The following is a 12,423-nucleotide window of genomic DNA, read 5'->3' as shown; positions in this document are numbered from 1 at the left end:
GAACTGCCACTAGCTGGCTGAGACCTTGCAGCTTTGCCCACTGCTACTAGCTGGGAGCACATGGCACCTATCGATGCCACCCACAGATCTTCCCACTATGCTGTGTCCTGTGGGCAACAAAGAGAACCAAAAGTCCCTACCACAGTGCTCCTTAACTCCACTAGCTCTCCCAGTTACCCCAGTTCTTAGAATGCAGCTTCCTCAGTTCCTGTAAGACTTCTAGCTGTTATCTCAAAGTATTTACTGAAAGGGATCAAAATCATTGATGTTGGTATCATCATCTCCATTTGAGAGACAGGGGCAGGCAAGGCTTGCTTCTGCTCACTTATGGGCCAGTACCAAAGCTGCACAAAGCCTAATTCCTTTATATCCTTGACCTATAGCCTGACTATTAGGATAAACTGCCTCACTAACATGTACAGTTGATTAATCCCGTGTTGCAGGGCTCTAACCTTAGTTCCCATCATGATTTGTGGTCATTCTAGCTGCTTCTCAACATCCCTAGCAACTCCAGTTTTAAGGAAAATGCCTACTGCCTTTGAGTCTCATCTTCACCCCGGCTGTGGCTCCCTCCTCCTGATCCCAACCCAGAGCCCAGACAGTTCCTGGCCACTGTTTGCTATCTAGCCCTGCTCTAGGGAAAGGCCTGATTTCTGATGCTTTTGATCCTTCTCAGGCCAGGCTGTGCATGACACAGCTGAAGAGGATGAAGCAGACTCAGGCAGTCATTCTGGTTGGTTGTTCCTGTGACCCACGCTCCACATTCAGCAGGGCTGGCCTTAAACACAGCAAGACTTTGAGGCAAGTTGAAGGGCTGGAACCCTGAAATATTTTTCAAAAACTCTACCACTTACCGCTCCCTCCTGAGACCCCTTCCATGGGTCAGTAAAACCTCCCGCCCATCTCCCTGTGCACTGGTCTCACATGGCTACACCCTTGCTTCAGGGCTGGGCAGGGACAGTGTCACACTATGGTAGGCAGGACAAGGAGAACCTCAACTCAGGTACTGCTGAGTTTGAGAGAATGAGAAGAAATTTGAGGGAAGCCTTTCTTGGGGCTTCCTGAAGGAAGGAAATGGTGCACTTCCACCTTTCCTCTGCTGCTTTGCTTCTTTCATTTCTAGTTTTTTTTTGCTATTTTACTGGCTGCCATAGGCAGTCTCTGAAGGAGTGTAAATAGATTAGCATCCCTCGGAAGGAATGTGGATGAGCTATCTCCTTCTTGATCTGCAATTCTGGAATGAGTGAGAGCTACACTTTTTCTATGGCTGACTCTGTAGTCCCACATGACTGCTCTCCTGTCTTTGCCAGAGTTGACTGCAGCTTCTGAATGCATCTGAGATGGAAAGCCAAAGGCCCCTGACAGTCAACATCTGTTTCTTCCCACTGTCCTTACCTGCTGGTTCATCGTTGTCCTTGATGCCTCCTTTTTCCCATGCAACTACCCTGCCTTGCTCCATTTAATAGTGTCAAAGATGGAGCGAGACACACTGGGCTGTTCTGAATCGGTAGGAGCAGGGCACCTCCCATATTGGAGGAGATCGGTCTGGAAGGGAGCAGGCAGGCACTGAGGAATCAATAAAACATGGGTGAATGGGTAGCTGAAGAATGAAAATACAGGCAAGGAAAAAAGGGCCCTGACTGGGAAGACAGAGTAATGCTGAATGTCCAGAAGATAAATCTGGGGAGACACTGCTTACTAGAAGGAAAAGAACTACATGATTCTATGGCAGCTTGGGATGCCACAAGTGCAGATCCGCAGGAAGCATCAGAGGATGAAGAAAAGGGGGACCATAGCTGCCACACAGCTGGAATGAAAACCAGGCACAATCATAACAAGACCCCTCACCAACAATTCACATGGTATTTCTGCTTCACAGAATCACAGAATCACAGAATCGCTGAGGTTGGAAGGGACCTCTGGAGATCATCTAGTCCAACCCCCCTGCTCAAACAGGATCACCTAGAGCACGTTGCACAGGATTGCATCCAGGCGTGTTTTGAATATCTCCAGAGAAGGAGACTCCACAACCTCTCTGGGCAACCTGGTCCAGTGCTCTGTCACCCTCACAGTGAAAAAGTTTTTCCTCATGTTCAGATGGAACTGTCTGTGTTTCAGTTTGTGCCTGTTGCCTCTTGTCCTGTCGCTGGACACCACTGACCACTGAATCTGGCCCCATCCTCTTGACACCCTCCCTTCAGATACTTGTACACATTGATAAGATCTCCTCTCAGCCTTCTCTTCTCCAAGCTAAACAGGCCCAGCTCTCTCAGCCTTTCCTCATAAGAGAGATGCTCCAGTCCCCTAATCATCTTTGTAGCCCTTTGCTGGACTAGCTCCAGTAGTGCCACATCCCTCTTGTACTGGGAAGCCCAGAACTGGACGCATTACTCCAGATGTGGCCTCGGCAGGGCTGAGTAGAGGGGGAGGATCACCTCCCTCCACCTGCTGGCAACACTCTTCCTCATGCACCCCAGCATACCATTGGCCTTCTTGGCCACAAGGGCACATTGCTGCCTCATGCTTACCTTGGTGTCCACCAGCACTCCCAGGTCCTTCTCAGCAGAGCTGCTTTCCAGCAGGTCAACCCCCAACCTGTACTGGTGACTGGGGTTATTCCTCCCCAGGTGCAGGACCCTGCACTTGCCTTTGTTGAACTTCATGAGGTTCCCCTCTGCCCACCTCTCCAGCCTGTCCAAGTCTCTTTGAATGGCAGCACAGCCCTCTGGTGTATTGGCCACTCCTCCCAGTTTTGGATCGTCAGCAAACTTGCTGAGGGTGCACTCTGTTCCTTCATCCAGGTCATTGATGAAGAAGTTGAACAAGACTGGACCCAGTACTGACCCCTGGGGGACACCGCTAGCTACAGGCCTCCAACTAGACTCTGTGCCACTGATCACAACTCTCTGAGCTCTGCCATTCAGCCAGTTCTCAATCCACCTCACTGTCCCCTCATCTAACCCACACTTCCTGAGCTTACCTATGAGGATGTTATGGGAGACAGTGTCAAAAGCCTTGCTGAAGTCAAGGTAGACAACATCCACTGCTGTTCACATGGTGACACCAATAAATGGGAGAAGACTCCAATGAAAAGGTAGACAGGCTTTTAATGGCATGATCAAGAATCCCCTTTTAATAACAAATCTAATGACAACTGTGTCCGATATGAACAAAAAATGGCATCATCATATATTTTTTTTAAGACATGATCTGAAATTATGACAAATGCCAGGTGGATCTGTACACAGACAGGGCCTCTGTGATGCATGCCAGACTTTATGGCCAAGAAATTTGCCATGCAGTTGAACCTGATTTTGGTTCCTTGGTCAGAGTTGTACATTCGGTTTGCAGTGTGTAAACACTCTAGAGCTGCTTTCCTAAAGAATGCAAAGAAGATATGGAGAGAGATTTAGCCTTGAGACCCAGTCGCATTTCCAGGCAGACAGTACCAAAGGAGCAAGAGTCCTGTCTCCAGGCCTAAAATCTTTGTCAGACCGAGTCAGAGACAAAGGAAACAAACACTGGTGTGCCAGGTACAACGTCTGAGTGTAGAGCCACATGCTATTGTGTTAAAAGGAGATATACAAAACTATCTGCATTTCCAGCTCTAATTCCTGTCTGGAGAAGAAGCAGCCCAGGTCCCATAACACTGGGTTTCATACATAATGTTACACTTGACTCCTCTCCTAACCCCCATGTCCTGCAGAGCTCTTCACACCCCAGTATGTGAGCCATGGCCTTAGCACCCACAGCAGCCGTCAACCTAAGCACCAAGGAAATATCAACCCCTGCCTCCATCAGTGACAATGTTTCAGATCTCTTTGTGCTCATGGTGGTGGCAATACAAGGCAACCTTGAGGCAGAGCAAGTGCTGGCTGATACCAACAAAACAGTACCCTCACCAAAGTGGAGATCTTGCCTTTGGAGCCACCTCTGGTTTCGAAGCTAAGGACAGGAGGCATTCTCACCTTGGTTCCTACTGAGAACCCACCTGTGGATTTGCTGTGGTACCTCTCTTCCTCCTTCTAGCAGAGGGCACCAATGCATACCTTAAACCTGTTTTCCACATATTTGCAGCTTCAGACATAAGTGGGATAGTGCTCCTCCTTGTAACCCCGAGCACTGGCCTGCATGATGCAGTACCTGCTGCATACATTGGGGCCAAGTCTGCCTCACACTTGGCAGAAATTCAGGAGGGACCAACCTGCAGGGAATAAACATTGACTTTCTAGAGAGAATTTGCTAAAGGAGGGAAATTAAGAACAAGGGGACAGGAGAGTTATGGTATATAAATTGCTTTTGGTGGCTAGACCTGTCTGGGCCAGTCCAGAGTGTTTCATGGGATCCTGGCTGTGCCCAGGATCATGGCATCACCACAGCCTGCAACCAGGCTAAACCCTGGCCTGACAAAGATGCAGCCACCAAAGCTCATGGAGATGCTGCCAACCTATCTTCACATCATCTGGCTCTGCCATTACTAACAGCATAATCCCAGCCCCACAAAACTCAGCAACAGGCTGAAAAAGAGAGGGGGGGGGGGAAAAAAAAACACTCAGAGTGCTGCAGAGAACCTTAGGGGTCATCAAATGGTCAGTTCACATGCCCCCTCCCCACACACTATCAGTACAACACACACCACAGGGTGACAGGACTTGAACAGAAACCCAAGCTCACTCTCTCTTGTGCAGTTGTTGGCGTAGCTGGCAAACAGATGCAATCAAAGCTGGTTGCAAACTCTCGGATAGTCCCTGTGTGCTTTGTAACACCAGCCTGTCACAGTTCGAACATGGACACCTTTCAATGAAGCCAGAAGAAACTCACTTGAAACCACATCCACACCACACCATCACCATATCCAAAGAAGGACTTTTACTGTGTTCACTGAAACAAGATTAACTTAACCACAGACGATTGATGTGTGGGGCAAGACCTTCAGTGGGCATCGATGTCTGTGCACACAAAGCAGTGATGGGCTCATGCCAGGGGTCAGGAAACTATATAGGGAGGAAAGAAATGTGCTAAGGGACCAACAAGCTGCTACTGGAGCTGGTCAGGCTATAAATAGATACTTAGCCACCTTCTTATAGAGGATCTACACTGAGAAAATACCTCTGTGTTGGAAAGGAGAAACATCATCAAGGATTTTCTTGCGCCTAACCCAACTTGCTTTGGATCAAAGCATTTCACTTGCACACAACCACACTTGTGTCAGTCAAGGACAATCACCTGAGCAAAGAGTCTCCAGACCCAGACACATGCCATGCAGAGATGTATGTCAGTCCACTGGTTATTACAACTCTGATAGCAAGCACAATTGCTGCCAGTTATCCAAGCCAGCGTGTTTTGGCCTTGGGTTCATGCTCTGGTGAGCGCGGCCTCACAGCTCACATGCACTTTGGTAGAGTGGTGTACTGTTCCTCCATTCACATGCACTGCACAAGGCAGTCATTCCTGCACAGATCAGACATCACATAGCTTCAGGGCACTTCTTTGAAGGTAGCAGGCTCCTTTTCAACCTTTAGCCACTACATATAATGGGCACTACTTATATTATACTATGTTATAATAATATATATATATATTATAATATTCTTTACTTATAAAGGGCAAGCAAAGCCTCCTGCCTCTCACAAATTCAAAGCACAACTGACTCAGAAATGTCTCCTACCAAGACACTTTTTGCACCAAAACAAGCAGGAGTGTATGCGCTGCCAACCAGATGAATCAGTTCAGCATCTCCTGCCATGTGTTCAAGTCCCTCCATGGAATTAGTCTGTCCAGCACCATTAATCTTTTTGCTCCTTCTACTCATATAAACTGTCCTTCACACTGGCTTAGTGTTGAGAACTGTCTTCCCGATTCACCACTTGGCACATCCTCCCATATCCCAGTTTCTTTGCAAATGTCTCCTGGCCAGGCAATAACCATTGACTCATTTTACCAACCAGCATCCCATCTTCTCAGCTGGCAGATGAGAAAGCAGGCCGGATTTTCATAGACCCCAGCAAAGCAAAAACACATAGCAGAGCATTTATTAAATATCACAATGTCAGACAGTCTCAAAGACACTCTTGCTCCCAACACACGCACAGGACCCCACAGTGCTGGACTCTGGGCATATCCCAGAAGAAATACTATCTGTTCCTGCTACCCATGCAAATATACACACTCAAACACATGCACAGTGGCCAGCTGTTCCAGGAATCCCCTCAAAATACACATAAACACAACCGTGTGCAGCTGGTCTGGACAGATCTTGCAGCAAACTCACCAAGTGGGAATTACATAGTGTCAGGCTGTTCCTAGAAATCCTTGTTAACATGGAAAAGGGCCTGCTAGGGAGTCTGCATCTCCTCCCTCCTCCCCCCTCCCCCCACCAAACACTTTTCTTTTTTTATTCTTCCTAATCATCTTTTCTGCTCTGTTCAGCCGGATCTTCCCTACCTTCACTGCAAGAACAATGCCCCACTCCAAAAACAGTGTCTGAGCACCCCTATGTGTCCTCGAGGCTTGACAGAGCCCATGCACCATGTTTCATGGCAGGGAACAGCAGGGTCTTGCTTCTCCTGCCTTTCTGGGATGTGACAACCCCTCGTGTCCTGCCATTCCAGAGAAAGACTGGATCTTCTGCCCTATCCCTCAAAGATCTAACTTCTCCCTAATAAGACAGACCGTCCCCCAAACACAGTCTCCTGTGCTTGCCCCCAAATGGGACAGGTGCCCTCCCAGGCTCCTTGTGGGATAGGGTCAGAAGACAGGACCCAGATGAGCTGCTGACCCTCTTGCAGGGCATTTTTCATAGTGACACTAGCAGGAAATGTCACTGCTGGCTCTAGCTGCATGCCAGAAATCCCTCCAGACAGCCACATGGGAGGACAAGGAGCTTCTGCCACTAGTGTGCACTGAGCAACCCAGCAACCAGTGTCCCCTGGGGGCTACACTCATCGCTGAGCAACCAAAGGGTCGAACTTTGAAAATCAGAGCAAGGGAAGAGATCCAGAGCAGCATCTGCATTGCAGAGCCTTCACCAAGTCCCCCTCCTGACACTTATGCCATAGAGCAAGCCACCACTGGCCCTCCTGCAGTACTCTGGCTGCTAATAGAGGGCTGGCAAGCATACCTAGACCATGCAACACAGTGTGACTGGCTTTGCTAGTAAAACATGACTATGTGGACCTTTTCTTGTTAGACAGCGTGCTCCTGTGGGTAGCAAATTCTTTTTATCCACTTGACCAGAAAAGCCCAGCACTGAGGATCCTGTAAAAAAATAACTTCAGTGAAGGAATGAAAGAGGCAATATGTGAAACGCTTCATCTGTGATATCCAACCAGGATCACAGCATCACCTGCCACTGGGAAGGGGAACAGGTCCAGAGCTCCAAATCTGTGGGACACGCAGGGACAGTCAGGCCTTGCAGGAATTTGAAACCTTTAAAACCTTTCAGTGACAGCATCCAGCAGCTCCTGCTCAGGGTATCTGGGGAGAAGGCATTGCTGCAGTCAGACAACTTTTAATGCTCTTAGATCTGATGGTGCAGCCCTCTCTCATCCAAAATGACCAGTGGAAGCACCAAGTCATTGATGCACTGTCCTGCTCCCCTCCAGGCCAGAGCAGTCTCATGCAGCTGGCAAGCAGGGCTGGGCGGGTGCAGGGCAGCTGACAGCATGACTACATGGAAGGATGGCTGATGGCAGCTCCCCCAGATTGCTGTGGAACCAGCTGCAGCCTCAGCTCAGCCCTATCAAACAACAGGGCACCTGGGGAAAGGTTGGTATTTTCCTGCCTTGAAAATCTTTCACTGGCTTTCTGAAATCTGTGGGACCTGTCTGGTGGCTCTCCACCATGTGACAACTTTGGCATGTATTTTGCAGGAGCATGAATCTTAGACACACGGATCTACCGCATCACACCAGAGAGATGTTACCTTGGTGTCACCAGCACCCTGCCTACTATCTGTGGTTGGGTTATGGCAAGAAGATATCTTAGAAGACATCCAGGTTTCTCAGAAAACCTTTTAATAAGAAAGAGTCCTCACATTTCTTATGAGACGTTTCACTGGATATTTGCTTCAGTACTAAAAAATCTACCCAATTCTTTAACTTGCTTTCATGTGCTAGATAGAAGAACCCTGTTCTGGGAGCTTCCTTCCCCATACTGGTACTTCTGGAACACAGACAACTCTCTTCTAAACCTTCCCTTGAATAAATACATTGATTGTGCTTTATTAGCCTCCCATGATGAGGCAGGTTTGCTAATTGTGTAAATAGTTTTGTAGCTCTCTTTTCAAGCTATTTCAATATCTTTTTTTTGGCATGTGCATACAAGACCTGGATGGAATGCCTGGTAAAGGCTTCACTGACCATGTCTTACCATCTAAGCACTCTAAAATGAACAATCCTCTAACAAATTAATAGGACTGTCATTACAGTTCATATTTGTGGAAAGAATGTGTTTGGGTTTATACTGTCTTCTAGTTTCTAAACATGCAGGGCATATTTAGGGTGTAGTTTGACCAACACTTCAAACCCACATGGAGTCGTGGTGCCCTCAGAAGTGGACACACTGTCTGTCCTCTCCTTCTCCCACTTCTGGCACAAGCATTTGTGCGATCCAGACTGATGAACTGAACCAGACTGACAAACTGACCCTGCAAACCAAAGTGTTTGTTTTCATGCTGAATCAGTGTTTCCAACCTCTTCACCAAATAGCTGGCGCAACGTAAGGGAGGTAGGACAGTGCAGCAAAGCAGATGGAACTTGGAGGGACTGCCTCTTTTGATGGCAATGTCAGCTCAATCCATCAAACCACAACCTGAGCTCAGAGTTCCCAATGCTTCTATGCAATGATGAGGGCTGGGATTTGGTTTTAGACTGGAAGCTGTGCTTCTTACTCTACCAAGGGTAATAACTTCTTTGCAAAACAACAAACACTTTGACCTACATGAAACAAACTATTAGCATTGGCAACACTGGTACTGTCACATATAGAGAGGTAATTCCCATCATCTCTTTCTAGATATTTCCCTACTCAGATGTCCAAGGAGTACACCGTTCTCCCAGCCACACCATCATAGTTCTCATACTCCTCTCCAGAATAGTTCCTATAGATGTGAACTGCTTCAGGATTCCTCAGACTCCATGGCCATAAATATGGCTGTCTCTCTCTATATATGTTCAAATGAATCAAGTTTATTACTTTCCAGATTCCTCCATCCTCCTCCTCCATCATCTGCAATTATTTACTGAAGCTGCTAGTTGCAGCTGCAGGAATGGGTGGACAGAGAAGCCATATTTTTATTCTGCCTCATGCAAAGCCTTTTTTAGGCACAACAGCAGTGTGAAGCCCAGAGTATTTGGGTCTGGGGTGTTTTTGCTTGTGAGACACAGGGGAAATTTTGTGACTACTTCAAGATCTCATCAGACTCAGACAAGTATTTCTGTGTCAGTCCTCCTGCTTCACATTTTCAAACATTCCTAATTAGTCTGGTGGCTAAAGAGTTGGTGTTTAGTTCTAAGTGAGACCTGAGCTTCTGCTCTGATAACACTATTTGAAGAGCACAGCCCTTTCTGTTATGTTCACATTATTAGTTCTCACGCAGTATGTGGAAGAGCTGAGCACGCAAAAAGAGAAAGACATAAACGCGACCTCCCCAAACTCAGCCAGCTATATTCTAGGTCAGAGATGCACAGGATACCCAAGGCATGCCAGCGAACTTCTCTTGGCAAAGCAGCAGCTTTTGAGCATACTACAGAATAATTACTTCCCTCCCTGCTGTGTAGGGGAACTTTCAGCCATGGTGCCAAAATTCACAAACACCGAGAGTGTGACAATAAAATACAAGGAATTTAGGTGCAAGGGGCACCCGAGCTAAAGGCATCCAGTGACTATTCACATCTTCAGGCTGGAGCTGCATCTGGTGGACTACAGAACCATGGCACCAACCACACTCATGTCTAGAGGCCCCACCCTATGTTGGAAGATGAAGGCTCCACAGGTCACAGTTTGATATTTCAGGCAGAAGCAGCTGCAGTGTGCTCCCGTCCACATCAATTAGCAGGCGCTCTTGATTTCCTGGCAAGCTGCCAATGCAGCCCCTACTTCCATCTAAATACCCCCACCCATGCATCTGCTGAAACCGCAGCAGTGTCACTGAGCAGCAATGCCGGACTCCCTCCTCTGTGGGACATGTTGGAGCAGGTAGGAGCTGAGACCATCCAGCAAGGCCTGTCTGTCTTCCTGGACCTGCTGGCAGAGACACCTCAGGAAGGGCGAGCAGAGCCCCCCTCCATCCCTCCCCTGCTCCTCTCCTCTCAGCTCACATACATGCCTCTTGGCTAAGCTAGTGACGATCCCTTGCTCACGCAGATGGCAGGAGGTGAGCCAACACTCAGGTAAAACATGGCAGCCAAGGTTGGCGTTTTTATCAGCAAAGAGAGGAGAGGGAGCTGCCTGAAGGACAGGAGCCTTCCTCTCCAGCAGGCCTCACTCTCATCATCTTTGTTCCTGTTTCCAAAGCCAGGGTCAGCACGTGGTATTGGCAACTGATATTGCTAACAGTGAGAGGGGAATGCCAAGGGAGGGAGGAGAGTCAGGCACTAGGCAGGCTGCCTGAGTCACTGCTCGGTGCTGTGCATTAGCAAGCGTCAGCCGGGGACGGGATGTTTCCCTTGAAGAAGGCTCCGTGGCTCAGAGGCTCTCAGGCCCATGGGAGCTGATTGCGACAGTGTGGGGTGAGAGTGAGTGAAGCATTGAAGTACAGCTACTGCTATACACTTGTGGTTCCCGCATGGAAGGCTGTGCTGCAGCATCTCAAGTGTATACTATATGCAGAAGTTACCCAGTCTATTGGGCTGGCAGAAGAAGATCATTATCTGGCAGCTGCCTTACTTTCCAGGGACACCTGCTTTCCTTTGGTTGCTGGACTCTGAGTCTGGGTTTTTCCTCTTTGTCCTTTTTTGGCCACACCAGGTGAGGGCAGGGAGTCTCCTGTTGGCCCCAGGGCCTGAGCTTGGGGCTGAGGTCGGGGGGAAGGTGGAACTCGCTGAATAGCAGTCCCTGGCTTACGTTGTCGACAAGGAGAAGGGCTTTCCCTCCTAGACAGTAACTGGCTTCTGGGGGAAGCACTGGGGTTTCTTGGAGGAAGGACAGGACTCCGAGGGGGTGCACAACTAGATCTCCGTGAGCTGCTTCGAGGAGGAAGAGCAGTGGAACTCGGTGAAGGAGGAAGCCGGCTTTGTATCTGTGTTGTTCGGGAGTCGTTGGGGATATTTCCAGCTGGTCTCTGTGCCTGAAGCCTGCAGGGAAAGAGAAGAGGGAGGATGAAGAGGAATTGCTGCAGTGGGCTACGGGCTATGGTAGCATTGGCATGAATGCTGCTGGACAATCACAAGGTGCTGCCAGCACTAGGACAGCAAGATCTATGTTTTGAACAAAATGCGGCACTAGCTTGAGCACCATCCTGTTATCGTCACTGCTGTTAAAAAAATAAATGTTTAACAACCAGCACCCTCTGGGAAAATGCCAGGCCTGGTTAGGCAGGTGGCATGTATCTGGCACTCTTCTCAACATGCAGTATGGCTGCATCTACCTCTTTCAAGGCAGGAGATATAGTCTGGATATGTGGGCACAAGCCAGATTGCACCACTTGGCCTCTGGTTATATCTCTGCTGGCAAATAAACCAACCCAAATAGGCCACCTCCTTTTACCTCATGTCTCTCAGAGAGCAGAATTTGCTGAACCTGTGGCATGGTCACAGCAGCAATTCTGTTCCTGGACTGGATGTCCAGCCACAAGGACAGGTAGAAAGTCAGACATTGGTGCACACAGGGAAAGGCTGAGTTCAGAAGGCCCAGCTCCACCTACATCCCTATGCTTATTCAACAGTGAGATAGATACCTCTGAAAAGAGCCAGGCACAGGGACATGTATGGAGTTTAAACCATCTGAAGGTGGCACACATTATCCCAGGTCACCACCACTGCTCGTATGTGTGTGTATATCTCCCTCTCTTGAGCTTTTTGCATGCTGGTTATCTTCTGAGGCAATCAGCTCTTTGGGGCATCTACTATACACAGCAGGACAGTCAGCACAGGGATACCAGCTCTGCTGAGGCCTCTTGGTGCCATAGTAGCATAACTCAGAGAAGGCTGGGGCATATCTGTCATTCCTGGTTCTGCTCCCTGAAAGATATCTCTCACAATTGCACAGAAGTAGACTCCAAAACAGACTGTGCTCTTCACTGGAAATTCAGGAGCCACTTGTGAACTCTCAGCCCTTGCAGCTCTAATTGCAGTAGCCAGGCCAGGCCTCCCTAGAGAGTCAGGGCCATGCCAATCATGCAGCAGAACTAAAAGCTGAACATAGGAAGGATCTACTATTAGCAGCACCAAACCAAAAGATCATGGAAGGGAAGAGGGCCCCAAA

At 48.5% G+C, this 12,423-nt stretch overlaps 1 protein-coding gene across 12 annotated transcripts in view; it reads right to left on the bottom strand.

The window, feature by feature from the left end:
* Positions 1-3,135: 3,135 nt before the first annotated feature.
* TTBK1 (tau tubulin kinase 1) overlaps positions 3,136-12,423 on the bottom strand; it is a 125,869-nt gene continuing 116,581 nt past the window's right edge. For all 12 annotated transcript variants that reach the window (XM_026081587.1, XM_026081585.1, XM_026081588.1 and 9 more), the window contains one exon: positions 3,136-11,294. In XM_026081587.1, coding sequence (XP_025937372.1) covers positions 10,868-11,294 — 427 coding nt within the window. In that variant the 3' untranslated portion in view covers positions 3,136-10,867. The remainder of the gene's footprint in view (positions 11,295-12,423) is intronic.

This window comes from Apteryx rowi, unplaced genomic scaffold (assembly GCF_003343035.1).
Source record: "Apteryx rowi isolate R43461 unplaced genomic scaffold, aptRow1 scaffold_555, whole genome shotgun sequence".
Taxonomy (NCBI): Eukaryota; Metazoa; Chordata; class Aves; order Apterygiformes; family Apterygidae; genus Apteryx; species Apteryx rowi.
Note: the sequence above shows the minus strand (reverse complement) of the source record. Positions and strands in the feature narration are given on the sequence as shown.